This window comes from Plectropomus leopardus, chromosome 19, assembly GCF_026936395.1.
Source record: "Plectropomus leopardus strain MGB_pleo_1.0 chromosome 19, ASM2693639v1, whole genome shotgun sequence".
In the NCBI taxonomy this organism is placed as follows: Eukaryota; Metazoa; Chordata; class Actinopteri; order Perciformes; family Serranidae; genus Plectropomus; species Plectropomus leopardus.
The window spans coordinates 8,522,219-8,547,087 of record NC_142194.1 but is presented as its reverse complement, the minus strand read 5'-3'; the positions used below and the strand labels follow the sequence as shown (position 1 = coordinate 8,547,087).

The following is a 24,869-nucleotide window of genomic DNA, read 5'->3' as shown; positions in this document are numbered from 1 at the left end:
TCTTGGAAGATGGCAATGAGCAATGAGAGAAGAAATTACCCCCAAAAATAGAAAGAAAATAGTTGCAAGTACAAGAAAATTACCTGAAAATGATTAAAAAATAAATAAATAAAATAAAATGAAAAGTAAAAGACATACGGACACAAGGAAATGGGCTAGAAAAGTGCTTAAAAATTTAATATTTTTAACATAATTTTTAATATGTAATTATGAGGATTCTGGGTCGGCTATAGAGAGCAAAAACTCTTTTTTTTGTGCCAGGCTATAAACATGTTTATTTCTGCTGTAAAGTTGGGCATTTTAACACAGGGGGTCTCTGGGGATTTACTCAAGTGGCCACTGCAGTTTTTCACACTTCCATGTTGGCTTAATTTTTCAGTTTTGGAGGTTGCCACTTCCTAATTACACATTGTCAAAGTGAAAAGACCGAAGATTAGATTTTTTTTGATTATTTTTGGACAGTTGTGCATGGTTGCTTGTTATATCATAGATTTTCATTTATATTGTGGGGATGTGTCCCTCCCCATTTCATATTATGATTTATATTTATATAATTCATATTATAATTTCTTTATAATTATTATGCTTTAATTTTAAATACATTATATATAAGAAATTATATTAATGGATCATATATCATTTTTTGTGATGCACTGTAAGTCACCCTGTCCTAAGTATTTTGCTTTTTTTTTAATGGAAATTATGAAAGTCAATGTACTGTAGTTTTCTCTTATCAGACACCTACAGTTTGGGAGGCCACAGAATGCTTGTAGACAGACTTGAAAAGTTTGACTTCTTAACTACATAGAAAAACCTGTCATTATCATCCTTATTATTATTCTTATATTACTTTTTTAAAATGTATTTATTCATTACCAAACTTTACAGATGTAATCAAACAGCCCCAGAAAAGATTAATATCTCACATTTTAATGTTCAGCTGCAGCAGTGTGCTAAATGTGAAATTAAATGTGTTCTCACAGGCAGCAGGTTCAGGCAGGTGGTGCTGTATCCACCTGGTCGTGTCGGTTCCTCATGGCCTGAGGCTGAGCAGGAGAAGCTGTGCAGCTCGTTTCTTCTCCTCCAGCCAAACCGCCAACCATCTGCAGCTCACATCCACCTCCGAGGCAGAGAAGGCTGCAGGTAGGACACATGAGAGCACCTGCATACCTGAGGGGAGTCAACGAAGACAACATTGTGGCTGTCCACCCAGACTCACTAGTGTAACCTAACTAAAGCTCTGCATTTAAGTACAACTTTTAGGTACTTGTACTAGAGTTTATACTACTACTCCACTACATTTCAGAGGTAAATATTGTACTTTTGACAACACTGCATTGTTTTTGACAGCTAGTTACTGGTTTCTTTGATTTTAAGTCGAAAACATGTGATCAGATTATAAAATACTTATTGTTACTGATGAACGGCTCTACATACTCACACAGTTGTTGCCAGTTAAGTTTTGACTTGTCCTGCAAGAAAACTATTAACATAGCCTCTGGAGTCCTACAAAATGTTACTATTATATTGTGATACAAGATACCTTGTGTGCATAAGGTTAAAAATAATTTTTAAAAATTCAGGACATTTAGTACTTCATGATGTAACACTAAAATAATTTCATATTATCATATCAAATATATTTCATTATACTTTTTCTGTGATTATGATTATAAATAGAGTTTTCCATTTTCTGTTTTTTAAAAAAAATATTTTCTCATAATCGTTCCCTCTTTTTTAAAGCAGATTTTTAAGTAAAGTTTTGTGGGACATTTCTTGCCAAGTTAGTCATTGCTTTGTTAAAAAGTAAATAAATAAATAAAAATGTACTCAGTTTTCAAAGGGTCATACAGCTTGTAAAACACACCTGAGTACAACACAAGAAAACTGAAGTTTAAGGAACATTTTGATTTTAACTCAATTTGTGGAATTAATCAGACAAAATAACACAAGTCTGTTTATAACTGCTTTCTCTCCAACATGTGTCGTATTTGTTTGTGCTGAAGAATTAATAAATAAATTATAAAGCTTGTAGAGACAGCATGTGTTTGAATAAGTTGTCACCTACAGGCTCTTTACTGAACTCCTAACTACACTGGGGTCATAAATAATTGCCCAGAAGAAGACATTTGGAGGTGTTACATGTCTAACAGCGTGTTCCTGCAGTAGGAACAATATGCTGTGTGTTTTATTTTGTGTAACATTGTATGTGACTGATTCAAAAGGCCTCAGAGACTTGCAAACAGCCTCTTCTTCTTCTCTCACAAAGATTCTCATTGTTCAGTCGTCTTCTCCTCTCATGGACAGAAAGAACCAGTATTGTTCCTCATTTCTGGCTCTTTACTGCCTGTTACTTTAAAATTCACACAAAAGATTAGGGAAAATTAAGTATGACGCACCCTGGGAGTTAGAAACATAAAGGTATGTTAGACATCTCGGAAACTGTTTGGTTTCTGGTGGATAGTTTGATAAGAAGATAAATATCACTTTCATGTCTGTATAGCCTCTTTCCTATTGCCCAAAACTCCCCGCTAACACCCGCTAGGCCAACACAAAATACAGTACGTCTCTGCCCAAGTAACACTCAAACCAATCCAAATTAGCAATAAATTTGAGAGAGAGACTGAATAAATAAGAGAAAAAAACACTGTAACATTTTCACCGGCCTCAATGCTGCTTGCTACTGACTTGTTTTCCGGCCTGTCCGTTACATCAAATGTGACGCACCAGGAAAAAAAACCAAAAACACACACAGAAAGGTATGCTATTCTATTGCAGAGCTGTGTACACAGCTCCAGTCTACTGTCAATGGGAAAGTGGTCTATTGCTCATTTTTTATGGTTGTTCCGCACTGAAAAATCCTGCGTACACGCACTAATTTTCGTGAAAAAGGGTTAGCCACGAAATCTGCGGGGGTACAGGGATTCTCCCCTGACACTTTCTCTGTGATAAACAAGCTAAATTTTGATGCTGTTTTATGCACTCTGGCACCTTATATGTACTAAAAGTACTAAAACAATTCCCAGTGTGAATCATTTTTTTTTATAGTGAATTAGAAAATGGCTGGTGGGCCACCCAGCACCCTATCAGGAGCCAGATTTGGCCCACGGGCCATAAGTTGAGTGTCACTGGTTTAGGCTAAGTGTGCACACTGAAAAGAAAAATCAATGTCAATTTTCTTTTTCTTTTATTTACAGTATTTTTGGTGATTTATCTTGTGTTTTTTTAAAACTAAATAAGCAAATAACTTATGTGGTTGTTCTATCGATGAATAAAAGCTTTTTAGTGTGTGTGTGTAATTCAAAGGAGCCAGACAGTGTGAACGTGTGTGTGTGAATGTGTGTGTGTGTGTTTTCAGAGATACATATCAAAGACGTAGGCGACCGGATTACTGCCTTTCTCCTCATGGATCAGACAGCTGTGCAGCAGCTGTGTGCGCAAGTGTGAGAAAATGTGTGTGTCAGGAGAGAGAGCGAGAGGGGAAGTGTTTGTTAGTGTGTGTGTGTGTGTGTGTGTGAGAGAGAGAGTGAAAGATAGAAAAGCAGCGCTGTAATTTATGCTGCACCTCCGACCCCACAGTTCTTGGCTGCCTGCGTCTCTGCTGAGGTTTGCTGACGTGATAAAACCAGAAAAGAGCAGCACATCAGACCATGAGACGGGAAGGCGGTGGGAGGAAGACGAGGGTGGAGCGAGAAGAAGCTATATGATTAAATATTTGTTTTTACGTGTACATTAACCACTGATTGGCGTTCAGAAACTCAAAGGGACATTTCTAAATGAATGTTCAGCTCTTTAAAGTTTATTTTTGACTTTAGAAGCAGTTGCACAAAAGCAGTCTCATCACATCAGGTCATGGAGTTATAACGGAAAATTAAATTTACATTTTTCTAAGAACTTTGCACCCATGTCAGCTTTTAAGTGTTACTTCAGTAATTTTCAAATTCGATTTGGGTTTTTTTCCTGTTTTTGTGTGTAAGTAACTTTTTTTTTTTTTAACTGGTGCAGTACTGAGAGAAACAGGCTGCAATGTAAACACTGACAGGCGCAGATTGATATTCTTGTCAGACGACATTATGAAATGATCCCTACAGAGATAGACTATATTGCAATATTACAAATTATTATAAAATATTACCCAATACATGAAATAAATACTTTTTTTTATTTTCAGCATTTCTTTTTGGGTCATTTTCTGTTTGTTTTTGTTTTTTTTTAAACTTTTTTTCCCTTATTTTCAGGTAATTTTCTTAACTTGTTTTGTTTTAGTATTTATTTATTTTTTTGCAAATTTTTGGGCAATGTATGTTTTTCAAAGAAATAAAACCAATGTGTTTAGATTTCAACTTACAAAACCAAGAAATAAAACAACACATTAGTATATTTTGTTACCTTTTTTTTTTACAGATGCAGTAGTTATTTCCTGTCTTTATGCTAAGCTAAGCTAACTACCTGCTACGGACGCAAGAGTGATGTCAAACTTCTCACCTGACTCTCGGAAAAAATGTAATTAAGCATATCTCCCAAAGTCTAATTTAACGAAATTAAATCTTCTCTCCCAAATATATATATATATATTAATTACCAATCCCTGTTCATTCACTTCAAACCCATGAACACAAGTGGCTCATCCCTGCTGTCTGAATGGGGCTCAGAGAGCTGTTGGAGGAAGCATTAACTCTTAATCAGGCTGAGGGGAACAAACACTGACTAACTACTCATCTCAGGACTCGTTCTCTCCATCCTGTTTTCTCTCTGCAGACCTCCGCCCACACACACTCATGAGCCCCGTTTGTACTGCGCAGACAGAGACACAGAGGTCTAAAGTTTTGTGTCCATCTGTTCACATGTCTTTTAAGTTAAATAAATACACTAATAGCTGGGCGTATTAGTTGCTTGTGTAAGAAGGAGCAGAAGAGTTTGGGCGGTTGTTCGGGTACAAGTGGGAGGATGTCGTTTCTTTTTTAAGTCATATGAAAAGTAAGCAGATGACTGTGTAGGGGTGACTGCATGACCTGGAAAAAAAACACTCAGTACGAAACAAATGCTGAGATTCTGTGATTGTACAAATGTGAGAAATATTAAATAGGATCAGAGGTAATGCGTAATGTGCTTATTTTCAACCAAGCCCAAGAAAAGCCCAAAAACAACAATTTTCAATTAACAAGTGTTGTTAGATCTTACTTTTCCATAGCAGATAGATAATTGGCTAAATAAATTGATGTATCAAGATTGTTTACATTAATCAATGGACTTTAAATGACTTGTTTGATTTTCATGTCAGATGTAACAGTTTTCAAAATGTCAGTTTCACAATTGTAGTTTAATATTGACATGAATGCTATTTATGAGCCAGAAATTACAATAACTTGAATGAGATATGAATGCAGCATTAGTGATGTACTATTACACTTTTCCGTACGGTAAAATGGCCCAGCATTCGATCCCCAAAAAAGGACGTCCTGTGCTTGCAGTTTTTTCATGCTGTTTTCTTAAGTTCATTTTTTGTTGTCCCGTGAAAGCAACATAATCAGCCCGTTTTCATGAGAAAACAAAAGATTGTTTCCTGTTGTTTCTTAATGTTTATCAGACATCAGGACAGAGGGACGCTGGTCAACCTCAGACTGTCTGCTCTGCTGATGCAAGTGCAAAAAAATGTTTGCTCAAATGCTTTGACTTACTTTCCGTTTAGTCATGAATCCTCCTTTTTCTTGATTGTTGCCTCAGTTCTGAATCCTCCCCGACAGCCATGACAGTGATCTTGAGGGCTGAAATCAGGTGTAGTTACATGAGACAGACATTTTTTTACTTCTCCATAGTTATCTTGTAATCTTGAGAAAACAAAAGTAATTTCTCTTCATAAATTATCTCAAGAAGTCAGCCTTTTGTTTTCTTTAGAAGTGACGCAGGTTGGCCTGCTACCACAACAAAACGAGCTCTGTTGTCTTGAGATAATAAAATAATTAACTCAAGATCCCAAGATAATGGCATTAAAACTGCAAGAGTGGTCGTTCTCTGCTTCCAAATATTTCTGATGCTGGTTACAAGTAAATACTGATCAAAGTGATCAAAACATGTAAACAGCGTAGGGCTGCAACTTATGGTTACTTTCATTGTGGATTAATCTGTTGATTCTTTATTCAATTAGTTGATCTATTATATGAAAAATGGTGAAAAGTGTTGATCAGCTCAAGATGACGTCCTCAGATCTCTTCTATTGTCCACAGCCCAGAGACATTCAGTTTTCTGTCATAGAGGGGAAAAACAAGAAAATATTTACATTTTAAGATGGTAGAATCAGAGAATTTTGACTTTTTTTCTTAAAGTAACCGATTATTAAGTATAATGTAATCGAGTTGACAATAAATTGAGAAATTGTTGCAGCTGTTAAGCAGTGAATATGGGTGCTGCAGCAGCTAACAGTCTAATAGTGTGAAACTGTACTAAAAATAACGAGGAAATGTGCTAGAAAAATAACTTCTCCAATCCTGAACACAGTGCAACAAGGTTTCTATAGGCTCATCAAGCACATGCACATGGTCAAAGCTGAACCGATACTCCCCTCATACATGGAGCCGTGCAGGTCACTGTATTGTCAAAAACAAGGTCCTGAATATATTTCACAATTAAAAGTCTCCTGTTCACAGCTTAAGGGATTCTGACCCCCGAAACATTGTCAGAGGGCTTTTATTTTGAAATGGAAACAGGAAAGGTTGAGATAAAACATAAATATTTCTATTTTTTCATGCCTGTGACAGCTGCTGTAGTGAAATTTGTTAGTGAAAGGTTGTTAAATCAGTACGACCATCAAAAACCCATTTCCCCCCATCCCGAGGTTTGCAGTTACAGAGTTGACAGCAGAGGCCGGTTTAAATTTGTTCGTTTATTTGGAACCCTCCTCCAAATCACGTCTGTAATTTTTCCATTTCACAAAATATTTACAAAAAAAGATACTTTTATGTTGTTGTTTTTTTTTTCTCTTTTATGTTAACCGTTGTAACAGCTCCTTTTTAGGATGATGACAATTGCTTACATCTCGCAGTCCACTCTTGTTCTTTTAGAAAAAGTTCATGAAAAAAATTACTCCCACCCTTCTTTTCTCTCATACACTCGATTTAAAACTGCATACGTTTTGCTCCCCCCATTGTTCTTCTTTTGAGTGCTTTAAAAAACTCTTCCTTGCATGCTTTCAGCTGCAAACAGGAAGCCAAGAGCTCATGTGCTTATAGAGAGGAAGTGACATCTTTGCCCTGCAGGAAGTACAATTACAGCATCGTCAGATCCTCCAGATGCTTGATTGGTTTGGTCTGTCCAGTCTTGTCTTTTTCTCTTCAATCACAGAGTCTCTCTAGACAAGCATGAAGCCTACAGATGTACCAAATAACACAAAGTCATAGTAATTACTAAATGGAAACAGTCTTTGTCAGAAGATTTCTGTCCTGTGAGAAGCCTGATAGCAGGAAGGGAGTGCTAAGAATAATCCCCCAAACTCTTTGGGCCGAGGTCAACCGGCCCTTCAGATGCAGCTCTAGTGTCCGAGCATCTGTAGTCCAGGCATAACAAGGCGTCCACAAGTGCATTGTGGGTGTTCCATGGAAGAGCGTTTTGTGTTCAAGCCGTACGATCCATCCCTGAACTCAGCAAAGAAAGGAAGAAGTGCCGTGACGATGAAAATCAAGAGACGCGAAGGGACCCTCTTTAAAGAACAAAGTGAGCTGGGCAGAGAAAATTATGATGCTAATAACATAAGGCAACTGACCTCAGTACGACTAGAGGGGCGATTATATCAGCGAAACATGAGGCGCTATACTGGGAAGCTCAACACTGCACGGATTGAATCTCTTTTTCCCTTTAGCGTCAGTGAGAAGCCACAGATTTTCTATTAAAAGTTTATTTTCTATCAATCCATCTCCTGCTCTATAAATAAAAAAAGAAGCATGTCACGTTCTCCTCTGAGGCCTCTCTTGTTTGTTGTTTATGTGTACGATGCTGAAGTTGTGCCAGAGTGAGCGTGTTGGCTTGCATTTTACGTATAATACACTACATGAAACACTGACAGAAAATAAAGAAGAAAATAAAAACACAAAGAGATCGACCCTGCCCCCGAATTGTGTGTTCTAGATTTGCGTGTGTGTGGATATAAATCTTACTTTTTTAATGCGTGATAGGCATGGGCGGTATCACAGTATCACTGTATACCAGGGTATTTAGAAAGATACCGTCAAAAATTCGGACCCTCATCTTTGTATTAAATTCATACCGGAGAGGCTGTATTGAGCATGTTTTGCATGCAGTGCGCATCATGTGCCATGGAGGTTACGCCCGGGCCACACTGCAGGTGTGAGCAGTGTGTGTTCACATTGGCAGCGTTTTTTGTTGCTGCTGCAGAGCTGTAGTAATTACTGTATTTCCGTTAAGGCTGCCACCTGAAGGTCAAAGAGATTCAAATCATCAGATGGGACCCCTCAGTTGACTGAGATTGCTTCAAGTCGAGCTGTCATTTTTGCTGCGGAGTGACTGTCACGCTATTCTTTGGTAGAAGCTGCTGCTGCACAGAGAAAGAGAGGAGTGCTCTGTAAGGCTCAGAGATCACATGATCTTCTCTCCTCTGTTTAGAAGTGGTGGATTTACAGCTTACAGCAACTTAATGCGATACAGTCTCTTGCTTTTACTTGATATCTTGTGTCAACAAAACGCATTTGTGTTGTTACGATAGCTTGTTTACCGTGTCGTGTGAATGCCGTTGTCACACTGAACATCCTGCAGAGCCCCATTAAAAATTTTTATGGAGAAAAAAACTAAATTGTCAAATATTCTCAATAACCAACCAAATCTGATCTGACTTGACATAATTCTGAATCTCGTACAGCCCTGATTTTCACAATTAAAAGCACAAACTCGTTTCTGAAGCCGTGCAGTTAAAGCATCAACGCAAAACTCCTGCAAATGTTTCACAGTAACATTGGGGGGGTGTATGCGCCACACACTGATACGATCATATACTGTATACCCCAATGAAACGACTGGAAGGTATGAAAAAAAAATACCGCCCAAGCCTAGCGTGAATAGTATTACTGTGTTTTTTCCGGTTAATAAGACGGTAAAGGTGTGCTATTTTGGTGCCTGTCTCTATATGCAAGTGTGCGTGTGTGTGTGTGTGTGTGTGTGTGTGTGTGTGTGTCTACTCTGTTAACTGGTGACGTAGTGCTTTGTCGACGGCTGCCCGTACAGCCCGTAAAAATCTGCATGTCTGTGTGTCTGCGATGCGTCTATCCAGTCCCTCACTGCTAAACCCTGCATGGACGGACCCCCGGAGGCCAGGCCGGGAGGAGGGGGGTAGTCCTGGGCACTGACCCAGGGGAAAGAGCCAGAACGCGGGTACGGAGGGTGGCTGCGGTGGCCTGACACTGATGGCACTCCGGAGCAGTAGCAGTTATCCATCGTGCACACCAGGATCTTACGGCCACCATATTGAGGCAGCACGGCCTGCTGGGAGGAGTGCGAGGAGCTGCTGCCTCCGGGAGGAAAGTGCGATGAGCCGAACACGGAGCCTGAATGGTGGTTACTCAGAGAGCCGCTTCCGCTTCCCGTGCCTCCACTCTCGCTGATGTGAGGCGGGCCGCAGGGGCCGAGAGGCTGCTGATTGGTGGACTGACCTTCTCCGGAGGCAGAGCCGGAGCCCAGGTAGGGCTGCTTGGCTAACGACGAGGAGGAAGATGAGGAAGAAGAGGAGGAGGAGTCCTTGAAACCAGGAGCGGCGTTTTTTCCGACGTTCCCGTTCCCCTCCGGGAAGGCCGTGGAATGTTTCCGTTTCTCTGCTCCAGAGCCGGAGCTCTGACCGCTGGGATACGCAGGAACAGACTGTAGGAAGGTGGAGGGAGGGGTGAGGGGAGCTGAGAGGAGAGAGAAGATGTGAAATAAGAGGAGTAGTAATTAACATAAAAAACAATCATGATTATGATTAAAGAAGATTTCCAAACGCTCAAGGCTAATAAGATTGAAGACTTTTTAATAACCATTTTCCACTAAAATTAGCACGTGCATGCAGCCTTTTCAAACATGGGTAAACCTGCTAAATATAGGCGGTTGACTGCATTCCCGCTGCCAGCGAACACACCTGTGGAGCACACGAGTCTGCCTTTCTGTCAGCTTTTGTGTGGATTGGTGTTTTAGCACTGCTTAGGAGGAACTAATTAGTGACAGCGCATCATTGCATCTTGCCAGGTGAGGAGCTGAGATTAGAGCGTTCACCTGGGTGCTGTGTTCCCGTCAATGCTGATGAAAAACCTGAGTCTACTGCAGAGTCATTTGACCCGGGTGTGAATGTTGATCGTAAACATTCTCATTGCATTAAAAAGCCAGATGTTAGCGGGTGTTGGCATTTTTCTGTATAGTGGGAATGAGGCTCAAGACTATTTTAATGGCACTTGGAATGATATTTAAGATCAATGTTAAAATAACCAAAATTGAAGAGAGAGAAAAAAAAACAATAAGCGCCATCAATTGTAGAAGTTTAAGGAAAATTTTGCCCAAATAATTGTGACATAAAACATGACTTTGTTGTCTCGGTGAGGAGGCAAGGGTAGAACAGAAATGGAAAATGGCTGACGTTTAATAAGTTTTTATGGCGATTTTATCATCTTTAATTAATTAATTAAATGTATTTTTAAAGGATTTGTAGGTAACCTGTTAAAACTTGATGGTTTGAAATCCTACCTTCCAGCGTTCTCTTCAAGCTCTTCTCTCTTTTTGAGATTTCAGAGAGGAATAGTTTAGAGTTTAGATTCCCCACTTTGTAAGGAGGGAGAGTGCTGCCCACACATGCCTGAGACCTGCAGAAAGTGCCAAGAGACATGCAAAATTCAAGATAAGACGTCAGCTTGGAGACATCACCTGCGTATCAAAGACCTACAGGCAAAAAAAACCCCATAACTTTTCTCTCACCTGTCTGTGAGGATTTTAACAGGCTTGGTGTTTTTCATGAAGCTCAGTTCCTCCGCCTTGCTGAAGGCCGTGTGGATGGAGCTCAGCAGCTTCTGGGCCTCGTGGCGCTGCTCACCCAGAGCTAAAACCTGGGCGGCGTTCTCCTGGCAGAACCGGGCCTGAGCCCGGTCCAGAGCCTCCAGTGTCCGACCGAGATCCTCCTCCAGCAGCTGGTGCATCCGCTGGTACTGCAGACGCACCTCCTCTTTCAGCTCACACACCCTGTCCTGCAGAGGAACAAACACAACATCAGTCCGCTTTTTGTGTTATGCAACGGCGTGGGGAACCTCTGAAAATGTGTGTAGTTAACGCCCACAGATGTAAAAACATACCTCCACCACACACTTGTCAGAGTCGAGTTTGCAGAGCTGCTCTTCGATCTCCTGCACTCGCTCCTCCACACGCTCCTGCTGCCTTAACAGGCTTTGCTGTGAGGTGAGGGAGAGAGAAAGAAAAAAAGGTCTTAAGCTTTGGGAAGTTCTGACCTCAGCTCGCCACAAGCATCCCCTCCCCATGCCGGAGATATTAGAATCCGGGAGCCAGCTAATTTAGTCTCCAACCAACACACAATCCCTGCGGGGGAGGAGGGAGGGAGTGCTGTCATAGCAACCAACAGCTATTTTGTGTTTGCATTAGTGAGTGAGGACTAATGTTGGGGGAGCAGAGATAGATAAATGGGCAGAAAAAGCTCCAGCAGCTCTCCCCTCAGTGCACCTCCTCTCTGTACTTAAAAAGATGTATTCACACAGAAGAAGCTGCTCTGTGAGCTGTGGCAATGTTGTGGCAACAACACTTGTTATTTCTAGTACGACGACGGCATGTGAACAACAGCAGACGCCTGCTCAGGCAAAACTGAGATGCCCATCCGGCTCTGCTTGAGGCCAAAATAAATTAAAAAACATAATTAATGGCTCCATATGAGACCAACAATCCTTTATGTTGCTCCCTGCAACGTATCAGTCTGAGTAAGAATGTCATTGACACAGAATTGCTAATCCTTCATGTTATTAATATTTAATGTGGGATATGAATAATCCTCAATCAACATTTAATGATAGAGAAGCGTGCTGATAAGATGGTACAGAGAAAAATAACACGGTGATGCAAACATGACAGATTTAAATAAACAATACAAACAGTCTTTATGAGAATGCTAATGCTAACGAGCACAATGACAATGCTAATGTGCTTATGCTAAGTGTTGTGGTGTGTTGGTATGGTAACTTTTGTCACGTTTTGCAAGTATTTGGTCATCAACACAAGTAGGGCTGAAACTTACGTTTATTTTCATTATTATCAATCTGATTCCCATTTCCTTTACTAATTAATAAATAATTTCGTCAGTAAACTGTCTTATTTTGTCCCAAAAATAATCCAAAACTAAATTTATTCAGCTTACTATCATATAAGACAAAGCAAAGCCTAAAATCCTGTCTTTTGAGAAGTTGTAATGTGGCAAATGTTTGGTATATTTAAGGAATAAATAAATAAAGTATTTTTTATATTAACATTTAAAACTGTTTAAGACTGTCATTAGCTTTGCAGGTATGTGGAGCTGCAATTAACAATCAAATTTATAACCATTAAATAAGCTATTAATTTGTTGATAAATCAATTTGTTTAATCAAAGCTACTAAGTCTATGAAATGTAAAAAAAAATATAGAGAAAAGCCCCTTTAATCTTCAAAATACTTCAAAAACAAATGCTTAGTTTTAACGCCTGTTTCTTTAAGCCCCCCTCCTGAAAAACCTCAGTCTGCTTTGATTGGTCAGCATTTCCACGCTACTGAGTCTCTGCATCTTTGGACCGTCATTGCAGTCGGGAATGACTGTGACGGAGAATAGCTGCAATTTCTACCATAAAAAATAATCAGCAAAGGCTTCTAAACACAACTGGACATGTTCCAGCAGGAATATGATCCAAACTGGGGAGAAATTAACATCAGCAAACAAGATGTTTTCCTGGAGTGGATGGATATATAAAGAAATATGTCACGAGCTGACGTCAACTTGTAGCCAAAAACATTGTAAACTGAGTATTCAGAACGGTCTGAAGGTCTGAGGTCTGAGGTTTTTGCTAACAGCATTTAATGCTCAAATGTAGCCATATTTATTATCAATATTTGACCTTTTAACATTATATAGAGGACCAAAATAATTTTTTAAAAAAAAAAAAGCATAAGAGGTGCCCTGCAAAAGACCAACACAGTCAGAGAGATTCATCCACTGGGGAGCACGAATACAAAATTTCATGCCAATAGCTGCTGATGAAAGGAGATTAAATTTGTCATTAATTCCACAAGTCAATAATCAGTAGTTTTTTTTTTACTGTTCACAACACCATCATTATCATCATCATCATCATCCTCATCATCATCCAATCATCCCCACTGACCAGCAGCTGATTTTATCATTAGTGATCAGCTGCTGTAGAGCTCGATTGGAATGAAAACCCGCATAGTCTTGGGCCTCAGTGGCACATGGCTGGAAACCACTGCCCTAGATCTCTCTCTCTCTCTCTCTCTCTCTCTCTCTCTCTCTCTCACACACACACACACACACACACACACACACACACACACACACACACAGTTGGCATGGTGAGATCCAGGACTGTGACCTGGTTGTGCTGATTGATTGAGTTAGGCTCCGAGCAGAAGCCAGGGGAAAAACAGGGTCGAAGGAGCCGATCCTCCCCGCAGGGGGGTAGCAGCTAAATGTATGGGATACCTTTGGGTGAGGGAGGGGGAGAAAGTGGGTTGGGGGTATAAGAGGGGAGGGTGCTCTTTAGCTGTCATTTCACCACAGCGTCTTTTCCATCAGAGCCATCAAAGCAGGAGAGCGGGGCCGGAGGGAAGGTCGGCCCTCGCCTCGAGTGGCTGGTGGATGGTGTGAGGTGAATTTGGTGGGGGGCTGGCGGAAGTGAAAAGCATGTGGGTGTGTGTGTGTGGAGAGGGGGGTCCACTCCACATTCCTTGATTGCATTCAACATGGAGGATGTTTAAGTAGGGTTAACATGGCTAAAATGAATGTCACAATGTTATAAAATTATTTTTTATATCCCCCATGAAATCATTTAGCAGTAAAGCACCACAGTCTTGTCTTGTGATCATTTTCTGAGCAGAAGAAGTAACACTTATTGAGGATTTGGTATTTACGGCTCTTTACATCTAATAAAATTGTTTATAATGGTTTTATTATGTTAGTTGAAGTTAGAACCCAACCGAAATGTCAAACACTGCTTCTGATATGTCAGGATTTAATGGGTTTTTTGTTGTTGTTATTGGTAGTAAATAGATATCTTATAGTTTGGGACTGTTGGTTGCACAAAATAAGAAATTTGAAGACATCACTGTGGTAAATTAAAATTTGCCTTCATATCCAACAAATTTAATGCTTGTTTTATCCCCTTTCTAAATTTGTTTTTTGTTTAATTCTGAGTTCTCAATGTTCTACTCTGCATGTACTTTTATTTTATGTCGGTGTCACTTTTTTTGTCTGTTTATACGTCCCTACACTTGCCTTCACTTGTTTTATTATCACTGCGATTCACAATAATAGAAGTCTCAAAAAAGGAAAAAAAGAAAATGGCCTTTTCCCATATTTTTCTGATTTTTTGGGGGGATTAAATGTATCAATTACCTTCTAAAAAAAAGTGTTATCTGATTGAGACAATGAAAACAATTGTCAGCTGCAGCCTTACTTTTTATTTATGTATGAATATTTACAAAAATAGTTTTTAAATCCATCTTAAAACTCATTTGTAATACTTTACTTTTAACCCAGAAGGAGAGTTACCATAATTGTTTCTCTCTCTCTCTCTCTCTCTGTGTGTGTGTGTGTGTGTGTGTGTTAGTTCCTGTGTAACTTTGCTACTTATTGACTGTACAGCAATTTGGTCAACTTCGTTTTTTAAAACCTTGCTTTATAAAAAAAGTTTGATTGGATTGTAAAGGCCATTTGTTTTTAGTGTTAATTAGCATATGCTAGCACAGGACTGACCTGAATTCTTCACAACTTCTTCCAATGCCACGATAATTGACGTGGCAGTATAAATCAGTATATGAATGCTCCATACATATATCAATGGTTAAGTCTGACTAGCTCTCATCTAATGTTAGTCACTAGCTGTCCACCACTATAGAAACTGGGACAGATTGACCACGTAACAGGCTTACAGTCACGCTGGCAAGATGTCAAAAAAGTGAAGCATCGAGAATAATTTCACAATTTGTGAAGATGACTCCCAAAAAGTCAAGTGCCAGATATGTTGGCACGTCACAAATCTAATATGAGCTTGGCAAATCACCTAAAAAAAACGTGCATATCTCTTAGCCGTCAAGCAAAGTGGTCTTTTATTAAGCAGTTATGGGTAATGTTACTGTGACACAGAAGCTGACAAAGTGGCAAACTGTCACATTTTTTATGGGGCATAAAAGTCTTGGCATATGTCCTCATCTTTAGTTACTTCCCCATTGCAGATATTTGTCATTGAAGCCTTGATGCAAAAAAATAAATACAAATTTTAAAAAAGGGTATTCAAGACAGCTCTATGCTAGCATGATTAACAGTTAAAGGCCTAATAATACGATATTATCACAATACTTAAGTGACGATACAATATTATTGTAATTTTTAATTGATTGTGATAAAATATACTGTAATATATTGTGTTTTATTACCTTTTTAAAACCAAAAATTTTGTCCCCAAAGGAAAACTTCGTTAACATCTGATTGTTTTAATATAAAAAAGTTCAGTTCATCATCTCACCTCAATTTTTACTGCAGCAAAATGTATCTATTGGACTGAAAAAGTAACTGATTTTATTATTCATTCATTCATTTTCCAAAATGAAAAAAATATTCAATACTATATTAATTTTTCCCCATTATACCTGTTTAACATCAGCATGTCAGCACAGTCATACACCATTTTTACCACAGACATTTTGACTTGTTGCAGTAGGAACATCACAGGTGTATTAAATAAAATGAATGATGGCTGCATTCCACTTTGGGGAGGTCCTGGTGTTACGATGCTGGCTTACTGAAACACTGAGTCATCGTTAAGGTTATATATATCACACCTGTGCTTTCTCTACTACGACATGCCAAAATGTCTGCTGTGAAAAAAGGTGTATTGTGTGCCTAATTGAATCGAGCTCTGCTTATCACTGAGCCTGAGTATAGATGATGTAGGACAAGCTCTAAATGTTAAAGATTTAACAGCTTTTAAATTCAGACCAGGTCCCGCCCGATGGCCCTTCCTGTGCCCCAGGCGACCGATTAACTATACATAAAGCTGAGTCATAGCATTACCGACAGGAAATACACCCGAGCATGACACCTAAACAGGGTGTTGGGTGAACAACATGAGTCACTGAGGTCTTCATGGTTCTCCCTCTGACTAAACTGCCCCGCCACACACCCCTTTAAAAAAAAAGGTGGAGGAAAACCAATACGACCAGCTTGAACCGACAACAGCGAGCACCAAAGCCCCAGGAAGGGAAGAGGTTAATAAAAAAAGCCCCAAGTAGACCGCAGAATCAAGTGACGAATCACTTTAATCCCCCTTCCCCTTGTCTACGCTCCCACCCCCCCTCACAACTGGCGATCCCTGAGCTAGGATGCACCTGTGCTGCGGAGATAAGGCCCTCTGAGGGCCCCTCATTGTTCCACCCTCGACTGCATTGTTTGTCATTCCAACAGATGAGAATGGAGACTGGAGTGAATCGCAACTGAAAAATGCACAAGACTCTCACACAGGCGCTAAAAAAAAGGGAAACAGTCAAAATGCAATTGTGTCTCAAAATGGAAAATTCTGTTTTGGATAAAATGAAGTGATAAATAATCAAACGATTGAGAACTTTGTACCCAAATTCTCCTCGCTTAAAAATTACTTTTAAACATGCTCTTTGTTCTGTTGATGTTTCCTTAAGGATTACAAAAGGATAAAAATGACCTCACTGGCTTGTGTGAAGCTATGTTCTGCTCCTTCAGTGGGCACTTAGCCATCACTTATTGATCACTGATGAATTGGCAAATTCTTCCAAGCAGGTTGACAACTACCGGTTATCTTCTCTCCCACAGAGCAGGCTGTAAGACCACTAATAGATCACTTTCTTGGTTGTCGATAAAATGCCCAAGGAGGGTTGCAGCAATATACCAGTTTTAAGGCATACCATGATATGTACGTTTGCTTATCTAAGATACTGAAAAAATGCAACTATATGCAGCAATACCCATACTGTGGCTGCATCATCTATTTGGATTTTATCCATTCATATTTTCATTTTTAGGATGCCTTTTAACATCAGGCAAGGGACTCCTGATGAAAATTTGCTCTCCAGCTAACTCAGGTGCATGTACGTTTGTTAAAATGTGGATTCTCATGTACATCGTCCCTTTTTTTTTTAATAAGGGACACCTTTTCAACATACCTACATTAAAAATGGTTTCAAATCTTACAATATTTGCTAAACCAATAAAACCCTTTCTGATCAATATTAATAATTTTGTAATACCATGACACTGAAATACTTTCTGAGATGGTCATCATAGCTGAAAATCTCATACCGTATCAACCCTATGTACACGAGTTTCCCAAAGCCCAAAATTAGGTCTTAAAATGTCCCTCATTGTTTGACCAACAGTCCAAAACCCAAAAGATGTTCAGTTCATTATCACAAAAGATGTATTCAAATATGAGAAGCTAGAGGATGGATTCTTGGATGTACTGCACTTCTCTCTTGAAAAAGATTGTCTCGATGAAGAAAAGTCAGTAATTGGAAAGCTGAAAACACAATTCTTGGCATTGCAAAGAACCGCTAGCATCCTCGCTACTGTACTCTTAGACGAATGCACATTTATTAGTTAAGTGGCATTAATAAAATATTTTGTTTCAGAGGGGTCTGGGGCTCTTGATGTGGGTACCGCCCCATAAAGGCAACTGTAGAGGAAACACTGCAGTGAGAAAAAATAAATCATGTGTACAAATTAAAGAAGTTGATGCGTCAATACTCATTTTATAATTGCATCATAGCCATTAAATTAGAATTGAATCATGAGGTGCCTTAAGATTCCCATCACTAGTGCCTCCCCAGTGAGCCAGTGATGAAGTCGTACCACCGGCTGTAACTTTGCGTCTGTCACAGTTAGAGGTGCACGATGATATCAGCACGTCATCAGCAGAAATTGGCTTTGCAATGAAATATCGGAATTGGCCAACATGCTGATTTCTGCCGATATCACAAAACAATTTTTTTTAATTGACAAAGTGAACATGTAGAAAGTATCAGCCCAAATTTGAAGTATTTTTGTTATTTTGCACAATGAATGAATATTACATATATTTCGCAACATTTGATGTTATGTTATGGCCATCTGGATAAGAGTACGCACAACATGATGTTTATTCCACTACAGGAGAGACTTGATGATCACTAAAATTAGGTAGTGAAAATAAGTGGATATATTGATATCGGTATTGGCCAAATTCGTTGACATGTATCGACAAAAAAAATCCAATATCGTGCATCCCTAGTAACAATGTTAGAGCGTGACTACACCTTTAAGTAAATAAACAAGTATGTATTTATTTAATGTTTACGAGATGTGATTCTTACTCTGATGTCATTGCGTCGCAGCTCCACGTCAGTGACCGCGTGGCCGTGGCTCGGGTGGCAGCGTGCGAAGCAGCAGTACTGGCACACGGCTGTCTGCTCGGCCTCGCAGTGGTACAGCCTGTACTCGTCGTGCTGTAGGCAGGTCCAGGCCTTCACCGCCTCTGCCTCCACCAACAGGTGCCCGAGGGCTGAGCATGGCTGCTGCAGGTGTGTCTGGACGTGGGACTGGCAGCACGGGGCGTTGCAGCGCAGGCACACCTTGACAGCAGGGAGTGGTGGGCCTCGGCGACACAGGATACACTGCAGCGCCGGCGTGGTGGCCTTCTCCACGCTCAGGGCGTTGTACTTCTCAACTATGTTGGACAGTTTGTGGTTCTTCTCCAGGCTAGGCTTCTGCGTGTAAGCATGATTGCACTCGGGGCAGCGGGCCAGCGAGGAGTCTTTGGCCCAGGCCTCGCTGATGCAGCCCCGGCAGAAGTTGTGCTTGCAGGGCAGCTGGATGGGATCTGAGAACACGTGCAGGCAGATGGGGCAGATGAGCTCCTCCTCAAAACAGTTCCTCCACGTCTCAGCCATGTCAGAGGCCATCATGGCACGGGCAGGCATACACTATTTTCCCCACTTCTACCAGACCTTTCTTTCCTCGCAGGGAAACCTGACACTCGCAGTCTTGAGAAAAAGATAAAAACAGACCCGACACTGTCCTGACAGATCACTCTGTGTGTTTGTGACCAAACTGAAGGAGACTCCCTGACAGATGACGAGTATTGCTTATTGCTGCAGCATGAAGGCAAATTCCAGAAAACTGACCAGAGAAGGCTTCAGGCAAGGATGACAACACCTTGGTGATTTCAACACACACAGCAGGGGCTGACGTTATGCAGATTACAGTAAACGGTGCTTTCCTTTCCTCTAGATCACACACACACACACATAAACTGGGCCTACAGCTTCTGTGTGTGTTTATGGGCCTACAGGAAGCTAAAAAGCCTGTCAGCTACAGGTAAACCATGAAAGGCACAGAACTAAATACCTACACAATTACTCAAATGAACATGAGGTGAATCAATCTCTGTGTAGCACATGAAAAGACACTTGATCCCTTTTCTGCTCGGGCCACCCTTACCTTGGGAGCTTCCTTCACTTCGTCGGATTATGATTGACTGTGGACCAATTCAGACCAACAAACGAAGCATGAAAAGCTTCAGTCCACACCCTGATTACTATTCACACAAAGAGAGCTTTTTAAAGGAAAAAAAACCTGAATGTGTTTTCTCTGGACCTCAAGGACGCTCAATAATCACAACGCAGCGCAATGCTTTTGTCCGCTGAATCATAAATAAGTATCCGAGGAGCCTCCACCTGCAATTTAATTATACATACAACCAGCGACGGTTTGGCAGTAGACGAGAAATACAGTTTTACGAGTCAGATTAACAACACAGCAACCCCCAGCTCTTCAATTTAACATAACATTTCTATTTGATGAATAACGCCTGCTATGTGGCACAGCTCGCATATCTGTACACAAGGCCTCGGATTTTTTTTCCACCAGGTTTCAGTCGACAACAAAGGCCTTATAATCTCATTAAACGGGAAATCATACCATCATTTCGAGCTTGTTTACTGCATAGTTAATCGTTTTAATAGTCGAGTCCAGCTCCTGCGCACAAAACAAAGGGTTTTAGGATCCGCAGGAATGTTGGCTGCTGTTGCAGAGCCTTTTGGTTTCCCCCCTCCGACACATCTATCAAATATCTCTTCAAACCAAAGATTTGATCCTGCTTTTTATCTTCTTTTTCACTTTACCACCTTATTCACCTATCGTCGCCTCAGCCTTTAGCCAACAACATTATTTTTCTACTTCCTTATCTCGGTTAAATCGCGTAAATTACCTCAGACGTCACCTCACCATTTTCTACCAGGTGCAGATAAACACTACATAAACCGACAAACACGATTAATTTCGGGCATTATTTTTTAAATGCAAACATATTTGTGTTATTTAACTAATAGAAATACAAAAATATACCCTCCTAATCTTAAAGGGGACGTCGCTTTTTCTGTCCTTGTTAGGGGTAGCTGTCATCAGCCATCTTGCAAATCCTCATTTAAAAAAAAAAAGAAAGAAAAAAAGGAGATATCCGCCGAGGCTGTTTCACCAAAGCTGCTTTTCGATAGCTGACCTACACAGGCACATTAACGGCAAACTCCCGTCATTTTTAAGAGAGAAAAAACGCCTATTTGTCGTTATTATAGGTCCAAACGGAGCAGGCTTGACGTGGTTATTTTTTTGGTTCTGTCTGGTCGGTGTGTCCGGAGTGAGCAGAGTCTGTGGTTCATAAAAATCCAACACGGTGGAGGATAATAATCGGTGTTTTCTCCCCCTTTCTTTCTCTGTCTCTATCGGTCAGGCTTTAGAGAGAGGAGGAATGCAGGCGAGCTGGACTGGTCTCCAAAACCAGCGTCAACGAAACCAGTATAACGTAATACTTCCGGTGAAGCTTTTCAAAATAAAACACTTTTTGAGTGCAGATTCTGAGGTTAAACCGGTCTGATACATTAGCTTTTTATGTATTAATCTGTAGTGAACTGACATTTTTTACTTAAAGGCCCAGTATGCAGAAATTAAGGCCATCTATTGGCAGACATTGCATATAATATTTATTTTATTAATGTATTTCACCTTTTTTATTATTATTATTTTGTTTTCATTAGTTTATAACCGCCTGAAAAAAAGAGTTTTGTTTTTGTTACCTTAGAATCAATAAATATCTATGTATGGAGCATGTCCTCCTCCACCATCCAGGACCAATTAAAACTTATGAAAGTTAGTCATATAGTGCCCCAGTCAAAGTCAATGGGTTTTTTGAATGGGTTTTTGGTTTGAAGCCTGAAATTAGGTCTGCGATTAACACAAGCTGAAGGGACTTTCTCATTTTGTTTTATGACATAAAATATATCAGTACATACCCCACTCACAAATTTTGAGCCTGTTATGAGTCTTCAAAAAGATGGTTGCTAATAAGTGGCTAAATAAAACTACAGAACTTTATCACTCCAAACCACACTGAACGCAGCTTTACAGCCTTGCAATGGTGCCATCGCAACCGTGGTGTAGTTTGTTTTAGCCTAAAGGGCCAATCACACCGAGACGGGTCGCTGGAAAACCATTGGCAGCAAAACCATTGTTTCCCTACGGTACAAGCCATTTTTCTGGCAGTTTTTGGGTCTGCGTAAAAGTTAAAATATTTTCAACTTTTTGGCTCAAGGCGTGGAGTCGCTCCGCTCCTCAATTTCACTTTTGGTTACACACACACAGTATGTGCACACAGCCCTACTTCAGGCGTTCCCAGCTGTTTTTCCAGATGTGTTTCCAAGGCGCTTTTAGAGGGGTTGCACCTGCTGTGATGCATCTCAGTGTGATCGCCCCTAAACGTTAGCTTTTTACTTCTACTACTTTTTTTGCCCCAGAGCTGCAGTGATCCAATGTAAAAATCCCATGGGCTTTTAGACGAGGGAACCAGGGTGACGTTAGCTTCCAGGTTGGTCTACAGAAAAACATTATCCCTGGGCCACTATATTGTACACAGATTAATCAGTAGTAAAAAAGTAAGAATTTTTTATTTATACGTCCAGTGTGAGGAATGTAGGGGCAGATATCATATACAATATTCATAACTATGTTTTTGTTAGTTTATTATCACTTGGGAATGAGGAACTGAACTTGTGGTGTGACTTGGATTCTTATTTTTAAAATATCACAACCCTCCCACAAACTACATTTACTACATTTCTCCTTAAGCCTCCCTGAGTGACTGGGGGGAAATACATGACCCTCAATCTGCAATAAACAACCATATTTCACAGTTTATGGCTATGATAATGGTGCGATTTTGGAGACTTTTAAAGAAAAAATCTGCTTTTTAAACCCACTTGCGGGTTTTGAGGTACTTAAGGTATTTAAGATAAATACAAAATGTGACCAGTTCAGGTTGAATGTCCCTCCCCAAAGCCAAATCAAAAAAACATATTTCCCTCCTTGGTGCTAAATGTTTTTTATGAAGTGCCTAACCCATTTCTGCACCATCCCCTCCCCTCCCATAAAAACAAACAAATAATCCCTAAGAATCTTGTTTTCGTTACCCTCAAACGAGTCATTACTATCTACAAAGGGAGCACGTCCTCTTCATTCACATATGTATGAGAGAAGAGAAATGGAAACTTAATTTACAACTCTAGCTACAAACATGATCTTATAGGACATGATGCATTGCTCTTTTTTAACAGCACAATAAAAGTCTTTATCATAAAAACAGACCAGATCCTGACAGTCATTGTTTAGATAAATGGCACCACTACCCTCAAGTACTTCTCATTTTTTTAAGTTAATGTGATTCTGTTCATCTTGCCACTATTTTTAACAGGAGCTATTTTAATGAGCTTTTAGCTTCCTATCTCTCCACTGTAGGCTCTTGTTTAATCTTTACGCCATCCTGTAATGTTAAGTGTAAGTGTGTCTGTATATGTCTTTTTGTGAACATCATGTCTTTTATAAATAAATAAATGAATGCAGCAGCTTTTGAAATAGGCACAGGAGTAAAAGCTCAACATTTTGGGCTCCCAGTTTTGTAATAACATGAAATTACTTTTGGGCCTTTTATGGACCCTCTCCAGCTGCGGGGCTTTTACTGCTCTTTTCTTTACCTGCTCCATTTGTAGCTTCACACATTGTGTAGGAAAGAAAAACTGGAACACTAACAGGGTGTTTTGTTTTGTTGCATCACAGGGTGTTACATACATATTATATAAAACAATCAATCCCTCAAACACTTATTGATAATTTATGAGTTCACCCACATCGTCTGCACCACCTGCTTATGGACCAGCATGCAGCCAATGCATCAGAAAAACAAAAGGAAATTATATTTTAACCTGCGTCTCATGACTAAACCACACCAATACATTATTTCAGTCAGAATATAAGTTAACCAGTCTTTATAAATATGAGTCTTTAAAGCTGCACTTATTAAAGTTGCACCACTAAAGAGCAAAAAAGCTCCGAACAGAATAACAAACACACATCCCTGACATATGACCACCTTTATTGCTATGCTAACTAGAAATGTGTAAGACTAGTCAACTGGTCACTGATTTTCTCATACTAAGCTCAGTTGCGTCCAGGTGAAACAGACTACACAAAGACCAGATCTTAATGACACATTTCCTTTCCTCTGGGGCTGCCTGCTGTGACATGGCATCAAAACATGGTGCTAAAAAAGGCTACAAAGCTTTAGAGAGCTGCATATTTGGGTGATTATTCTCTGTGGGTTTGTCACAAGCCACCTCATATGTCAGTCATTTGATTTAGCTTTGTTATGATGTTTTTTGAGTTCTTATTTATGTAACAAACCATACTTTGCTTTATTCTGAAGCGGAGTCACCCAGCTTCCTGTCTGCATCAAGCAGTCTGCGGCTGACCTGACGCAGTTTCTCGGCAACATCAGCCACCCCCTCCTCCCTCCCCGCCGCCCTCCCCTCCCTCCTTCCGGATCAATGCTACGGCCGTCACGTGACCTGTCACACAACTGATGTGTGTCACGTTTTAACCGGGAGGAGCTGTGGGACGAACCAGGGAGGAAGGGCAGGGAATCATACTTAAAGGGCTTACTGCATTTGTTAATGGCTTGGACGCTCATGATGTCCCTCTGGGGCAGAACTGCACATCTCTGTGTGTGAGTGATTACGCATGCTGGTGTTGCAGGAAAATACAACCGTAATTTTCCTGCAGAGACTAATATGGTTGCAACATGCATTAATATGATATTCCAATAAAAGCAAACGCTATATTCATTATTCATAGTGGTAGAAGGAGTTTTCATATCCTTTACTGGAGTAAAAGTACCTCTGACACATTATGAAAATACCTCAATAAAAGTATCAAATATTATCTGCAAAATATACTTTAAGCGGTGATGTAATGTATAAGTACATTTTCTCAAGAACTGTGCTTGAGTATATTTTTAGGTGGTTTTACTTTACTTGATTATTATTTTGATTACTTCAGCTCCACTACAGTTCAGGGAGAAATGTTGTATTTTTTACTCCACTACATTTATTTGACAAAATTAATAACTTTGCAGTTTAAAATTGATAAATCTGTAATATAAGGATAAAACTTAATTGATCCTCTAGGGTAAATTCATAAGCAGTAGATAAAGTAATGCACACATTATTGCATCAACAATTGTAATCCAACAATAT

At 39.9% G+C, this 24,869-nt stretch overlaps 1 protein-coding gene across 1 annotated transcript; it reads right to left on the bottom strand.

Annotated features, from left to right (window-relative positions):
* Positions 1 to 6,865: 6,865 nt before the first annotated feature.
* trim8b (tripartite motif containing 8b) lies at positions 6,866 to 21,085 on the bottom strand. Its single transcript, XM_042507310.2, has 5 exons — positions 18,606 to 21,085; positions 11,313 to 11,408; positions 10,942 to 11,207; positions 10,714 to 10,829; positions 6,866 to 9,890 (listed from the first exon to the last, which is right to left on the bottom strand). Exons 1-5 carry the CDS (start codon positions 19,209 to 19,211, stop codon positions 9,187 to 9,189), a joined length of 1,788 nt encoding a protein of 595 aa, XP_042363244.1. The 5' UTR covers positions 19,212 to 21,085; the 3' UTR covers positions 6,866 to 9,186.
* Positions 21,086 to 24,869: the final 3,784 nt, after the last annotated feature.